The sequence below is a fragment of the Columba livia genome, unplaced genomic scaffold (assembly GCF_036013475.1).
Source record: "Columba livia isolate bColLiv1 breed racing homer unplaced genomic scaffold, bColLiv1.pat.W.v2 Scaffold_102, whole genome shotgun sequence".
In the NCBI taxonomy this organism is placed as follows: domain Eukaryota; kingdom Metazoa; phylum Chordata; class Aves; order Columbiformes; family Columbidae; genus Columba; species Columba livia.
This window is the reverse complement of record NW_027043007.1, coordinates 108,973-115,718: the sequence shown is the minus strand read 5'-3', so window position 1 is coordinate 115,718 and position 6,746 is coordinate 108,973. Positions and strand designations below refer to the sequence as shown.

The window sequence follows — 6,746 nt, the reverse complement described above, 5'->3', positions numbered from 1 at the left end:
TGTCCTATCACAGGTCATCAGGAAGAAGAGATCAGCGCATCCCCCTCCACTGCCCACCATGAGGAAGGTGCAGACTGCAATGACGTCCCATCCAGCCCCAGCCGTGTCCCATGCAGGGGCTGCTACAGCCCTGCTCTGGCTCTGCCAACCTCTGGGCAAGAAGGGAGGCCGGGCAGGGCTGGCTGTTCCCTGACACAGGCACCGAGTCCCACAGCAGGAAGAAGATGGACAGAGAGCAAACCTCACACGTGAACTTGGGGGAGTGGTCAGTGCTGTAAATGGCAGCGGGAGAGACAAATGTCCTGGGAACCTTCCCAGTCTGGCTGGAGCTGGACATGGCACGAGGACATGGAGACCAGTGCAAACCCAGGACTGCTGGTGTCAGCTCCAGGAGATCCCCAGCACAGACGGCCTGTGCCCCTCAGTGCCAGCCCCTCTCCCCAGCCCAGAACAGGAGTGCTGCTCCAGCAGCAGAGCAGCCGGCCCCAAATGAGTGTCTGCAGAAGGGGGTTTCTCTTCCTCCTGGATTCCTCCCTGCAGGCACAGCAATGCTCCCTTGCTCTTCTCCAGAGACGTCCCTTTCCCTGGGTGACTGTGTCCAGGCTGGGCTGGCCAGGCAGCCTTGGTTCCCACTCTGGGCTCTCCTCAGGGCCCTGAGCTGGCCCCGCTGCTCTGAAAAGACCATGAACTGCTCTTGTCCATGACCATGGCTCCAGGGAGCCCAATGCAAAAGTGGCAGAAAGGATCTGTCCAGTGAGGCGGTGAGGAGCAGCCCTGAGGTCCACAAGTGCCTGATCCTCCTCATGGCAGCTGGGCTCTTGGCTCCTTGACCCCTCCTGCGTGCCAGGACTGAACCCCCAGTTCCAGAGGACATGTACAAGATGAGACACAGACAAATAATTTCCTGCTGGTTTCTTTACTGTGTTTACCTGCACTGGGAGCAATGCTCCATTTGTATATGAGGACTTTACACCACAAAACACTGGTAGAGGGCAATAAATAATATTCTTTCAGTGGGAATATGATTTGAAGTATATTAAACAAAAAGAAAACCAAGACATATATGTTAAAAAAAGCCTCCAAGCTTTCTCCTGAGGATGATAGACTGCTTATTGATACTGCAGTATTCCTTGGTCAAATAATTTCCTCAGGGAATCCTTGATCTCTTTGTTCCTCATACTGTAAATGAGGGGGTTCACTGCTGGAGGCACCACCGAGTACAGAACGGACACCACCCGATCTAGGTTTGGGGAGAAGATGGAAGGGGGCTTCAGGTGAGCAAAAATACCAGTGCTGACAAACAGGGAGACCACGGCCAGGTGAGGGAGGCACGTGGAAAAGGCTTTGTGCCGTCCCTGCTCAGAGGGGATCCTCAGCACGGCCCTGAAGATCTGCACATAGGACACCACAATGAACACAAAACACCCAAAGACTAAACAGGAGCTAACAACAAGAAGCCACACTTCCCTGAGGTAGGAGTGTGAGCAGGAGAGCTTGAGGATATGAGGAATTTCGCAGAAGAACTGGTCCACAGCATTGCCCTTGCAGAGTGGCAGTGAAAATGTGTTGACCGTGTGTAGAAAAGTGTTGAGAAAGCCACTGGCCCAGGCAGCTGCTGCCATGTGCACACAAGCTCTGCTGCCCAGGAGGGTCCCGTAGCGCAGGGGTTTGCAGATGGCAACGTAGCGGTCATAGGCCATGATGGTGAGAAGGGAATACTCAACAGAGATCAAGGAGAGAAAAAAAAAGAGCTGTGTAGCACATCCTCGATAGGAGATAGTCCTGGTGTCCCAAAGGGAATTGGCCATGGATTTGGGGACAATGGTGGAGATGGAGCCCAAGTCAAGGAGGGAGAGGTTGAGGAGGAAGAAGTACATGGGGGTGTGGAGGTGCTGGTCACAGGCTATGGTGGTGATGATGAGGCCGTTGCCCAGGAGGGCAGCCAGGTAGATGCCCAGGAAGAGCCAGAAGTGCAAGAGCTGCAGCTCCCGTGTGTCTGTGAATGGCAAGAGGAGGAACTGGGTGATGGAGCTGCTGTTGGACATTGGCTGTTTCTCTGTTCAAAAAAGGAAACAACAACTTAATATTAGGACAGACTCCACGGAGCAAAACTACTCTCTTTTTCATTAACATCACCCCAACTGAAATGCGTTTCCTTTCTCTGGTCTGTGCTGGCTGAGTGTGCTGTGAGCAGCAGAACCTCTGCCCGTGTGCTGCCAAGCAGCCAGCTCTGCTCTGCTGCACTGGGGACACGGGAGCTGGGTTGTGGCAGCTCCAACGTTCACAAGCGGTGTCCGATTTTATGCATTGTTAATGGAAATCGTCAGTATCTGCACTCTTGACACTGAAAAGCACGGGAAGCAGAGCCGTGTTTTAACATGTCTTTGTAATGATTTTGTCTGTGTTTTTAGTTTTTCACCATCACATCCCGTGACTGGGTTTTTGTAGGGGTCAAAATCTTCATCTTTATGAGGTAAAATGTGAAGAGTCTTGAGAGAGGACAGGCGAAAGGGCTCATCTTTCTGTGGCTCAGTGCAGAGTCAGGACAGCAGAAGAGTCCATCAGTCTTCTTGCCATCGCTCCTGTGCCTTTGCTTGTGCTACTTTGAAGATGACTTCACACACAAATTACTCCTTAAAAAACCCCAAATATTTGGACTCATATGGGAGCGGGGGAGCATTGTTTGAAAGGGCAGATCTGCAAACTGTTCTCTGTTCCAGCCCACTGTCGGAGATGTGATGGAGAGAGCAGGACCCGACCTCTCACCGAGTGAAGCAAAGAACTCTGAGAGGACAGTGCGGACCCCAAGGAAAGGCTCAGCACTGCTGGGATCCTACAGCAGACCTGAGCCTTTCTGGGGGCAGCTCGTGAGCCCAGCAGGACAGGCAGAGCAGAGTCAGGCTCCTGCAAGCGACATGTCCTAAAGGGACAGTCAGATCATTGCCCAGCACACAACACCCAGCATCATCTGCAGACAAGGACCGAAAGAGCTCCTGAACACCCCCTGCTCTGCTGCCTGGAGCTGTCCCTGCCTGCAGCTGTGTCTGTGTCCCCAGGTGTCCTGCTGTCAGTGCCACAGATCCCATCCCACTCGCTGTGTGCTCAGCTCTGCCCTGCAGACCCCTCCCAGCAGCCGGCACTGCCCAGGGACAGCTCTGTGTGACTCCAGGAGCTACAGCTGAATTACCCTGCACCCAGAGACTTACCATGTCAAGGGCTGCAGAGATGTCTCCTCCAGTGAACTCTCAGTTACAGTCCCAGTCCTGAGCCACTTCCTCACTCCTCCCTCCTCAGCAGCTCCAGGCAGAGCCCTCATCCCTGCTGCGTGTGCAGAGGAGCTGCTCCTGGGCAGAGCTGTCTCTCTGCAGCGCTGCCGCTGCCATGAGCTCCCTCTGTGCCAGGAGCCCAGCCCAGCTCAGCAGCACAGGAGCAGCACAAGGGGGCACTTTAATGACCCCTCTGGTGGGTTTGCTGCTGAGTCCATGAACCTCAGGCCCTGAGAGGAAGTTGAAGAAACATCTCAAGAAGTCAATGTCAGATTCAAACTCCAAACTTCCTTGTAGTGCTAATGGGTCCCACCGAGGAACACTACTGAGAAACCAGGTGCAGGGTCTGGGTAGAGAAGAAAACTGGAAGCAGAGATGACATATCAGGAAAAGCAAAGTAAAGGTGGCTCTGATGGGCAGTGAACATGGATGTGCTGCATGAACGCTGCAGGCCGGGGAAGAGCAGCTGGAAAGTGCCTGGAGGAAAAGGCCCTAAGGGTGTTGGTGACAGCGTCTGAACATGAGCCAGTGTGTGCCCAGGTGGCCAAAAAGGCCACCAGCATCCTGGCTTGTATCAGGAATAGTGTGGCCAGCAGGACCAGGGAAGTGAGCGTTCCCTGTCAGTAGATGAAACACTCCCACCCAATTTGTTGTCATCTGCAAATTTACTAAGGGTGCACTCAATCCCTTCATCCAGATCATTGATAAAGAGGTTAAACAGAACTGCCCTTGACGCATCCAGCAGCAGGTACAGCGAGTGATGGCACCACCAGCTGAGGTGCCATCACAGGTGGAGGAACCATGGCACATGAAGCTATTGACACAAATACAGCTGAAGAGAAGGTTACAGAGAGCAGCACAGATGCCAATACAGGTGCTGTTACACCTACAGGTCCACCCCGCAGTGGACACCCTGCCCCTCCCAGCCTGGGTGATGCGTCACAGTGAGGCCCTTTGTGACCCGCTGTGTGACACCACACGGTGCCATATACAGGTGGCGTGACCGCAGCCCTGCACTGTCTGTCAAGACAGCGACGGGACAGGACAGGAGAGCGGAGCTGGCGAGGAGACCCCGAGCACAGCCCACGACTTTCATTGCCAGTCCCGGCACTTCAGAGCACAGAGGCCTTTGCCTGAAGTTCCCCCTTCCCCAATAGTACAGAGGACTTTCCCTTAAGTTCCCGTCCTTTCCCCCCGCTTCCCGGCATTTCACAGGATGGCAAAGAGACCGCCCCCCAGCACCCCAAGGGCGGCCTGGGAAGAGGTGGAGGCTTCCCAGGAGAGCAGTTCTCTGCTGGACGCCTGCAAGGTCCCCACGGTCCAGCTGATGCAGACCGGTGAGTGCAGGGCTGCCTCGGGGCTGGGCAAGGGTCCGGGCCAGTAAACAAATGGGCCAGTGAGAGCGACCAGCTCGATGCCAGGATCACGTTTCCTTGGCACAGCGGCAGTGCAGTCCTGCAGGTGGGGGACATGGCGGTGCTTGACCACCAGGGCTGCCCAGGAGCAGCTGGAAGCCGGCCCCAGCACAGCCGCCCTCCTCAGCCGTGCTGAGCTTCAAGCTCTTTTCATGGTTGCGGAAGCTTGTTGGCAAAGATGCTGTGTCCAACTGACTCCTCTGTGTTTCCCCTCCACGTAGGCGAGACACTGCCAGAGGAGAACCCAAAGCATCCAGAGCTCCAACCTGCATGGGATTCTGTGAGCATCTGGACAATTGCTTCACTCCACCACGGTATCAACATGGCCAAGGTAACGAGCTCCCACCTTGTGTCAGGAGACACCTGTGAGCAAAGCGACCCAGAATCAGCAGAGTTGGCATGGCCTCACTGTCCCTGGTGAGAGGGTTCCTGCTCTCCCCACGTAGGGACTGTCCGAGGGTGGTCCAGCCGTCCTGGACACCAGGGAGCCCTGGTTCCCAGCAGGGCAAACACATAATGCCCATGCTCCCAACCCTCCTCCCTCCACCTGGGGAGCCTCTGCTCTAATCCTCCCCCCTGCAGTGACGGCAGACCCTGTTTCCAGCTTCCCTGCAGGCACTGCTGACAGCGCTGCCGGGCATCTCTGGCCAGAGCTGCTCATGGTGCTCAGCCAAGCAGCACCAGCAGGGTGGTCAGCACGACATGTCTTCCCCATCTTCCTTCCTCCTGTAGGAGTTTGGAGAAAACCGCCAGCCTGCCCAGATGACGGACATTCTCATGGTGGCCATTGAGGCCTTGACAGCAGAGGATATCTGTGACAGGCAGATGGGCAGCAGGGTCCTGGACACGGCCATGGGAGACCCGGCCTCCTGGATGACAGATGTAAGTGCCCTGTGGCTGGATTGTCCTGCCTGTGAGCCCTGTCAGGCCTTGTCCTTCCCTCCTTCCCTAAAGCAGCTCTCTCAGGCACCTGAAGCCATTTCAAGAGAGCGGAGAAGGACGGGGAGGGCAGCAGTTTCAGTGGCAGCTTGGGGAATGGCTGCAGCAGCACCAGGGGCTGCAGCATCCTCACCCGTCTCACATCCAGGTGCCAAAGCTCATGAGATACATCTACAAAAACATCGAGGGCGTCTCCACAGAGCCAGCCCGGCACAGCCTGCACTCACTCCTCCTCCTGCTGACGGAGCGGTGCTCCAGGGAAGTGGTGAGGAGCCTGTTGGAGATCTCTCCAACATGTGACAGGTATTGGCCCTGACAGCCCTGGGGGCTTGTTCCCTGTGGGGAGGAGGGCACAGGGATTCTCTGGCTGCCAGACCCACATCCCCAAGGAGAAGGGCTTCCATCCCACCACGTGTCCCAGCCCCACTGGGTCAGCCAGGCCCGCAGCAGCCCAAACTGGCCAATCTGGAGCCCAGCGCCACCACGCTCCTCCCTGCCCAAAGGGCAACACCACCTCAGGCCCGTCCTGCCTGCCCGGGCAGGGCCCCCGGGCACCCCAAGCAAAAATGGTGGGCAGGGCCAGGGCTGCAGCACCGCCCGGCTCTGGAGGACCTGGCTTGGACATGCTGCCCTGGCCGAGGCAGCCCCGCTGACGGGCGCTCTGGCTCTGCAGCGCTGCCCTGGCCATGTGGGAGGTGATGATCTCCATGCCTGGGACTTTGTGGAGCGTCCTGACCGAGCTGCGCAGCGTGCTCCAGGACCTGCAACTGCACAAGGTGTTCAGCTGTGCCATGGAGGACGCCTGCATCAGTCTCTTGGCTGTGAGTGTCCACGCTCATCTTCAGGGCTGTGCCTGCCCCTGCGGGGAACCAGGCACAGCCCCCTCCCTGTCTGTCAGCTCCGAATGGCCAGCTCCCCCAGGACATACAGACACGGCCTCTCAGGGTCAGCATGGACCTGACCAGTACCACCAGACCCTGTGCCAGACGCCTGGGGCTGCCCCGTGCGGTTTCGGCCCTGGTGAAAACACACCACGTCTGCCCCTGCCCAGGCAGCACTGTGCTCACCCCCGCCTGCATTGCCCTGCCTGGCTCTGCCCCCTGGAAAGCTGGGGCAGGGACAGAGA

The 6,746-nt window shown here is 57.0% G+C and overlaps 1 protein-coding gene across 1 annotated transcript; it reads right to left on the bottom strand.

The window, feature by feature from the left end:
* Positions 1–903: 903 nt before the first annotated feature.
* Positions 904–2,965, bottom strand: LOC135577595 (olfactory receptor 14I1-like). Its single transcript, XM_065047731.1, has one exon. It carries the CDS (start codon positions 2,043–2,045, stop codon positions 1,110–1,112), a length of 936 nt encoding a protein of 311 aa, XP_064903803.1. The 5' UTR covers positions 2,046–2,965; the 3' UTR covers positions 904–1,109.
* Between the last annotated feature and the right edge of the window lie 3,781 nt (positions 2,966–6,746).

What these genes read in the sequence shown, in the direction of transcription:
- LOC135577595 (XM_065047731.1), bottom strand. Translation starts at nt 2,045, where the DNA reads ATGTCCAACAGCAGCTCCATCACCCAGTTCCTCCTCTTGCCATTCACA.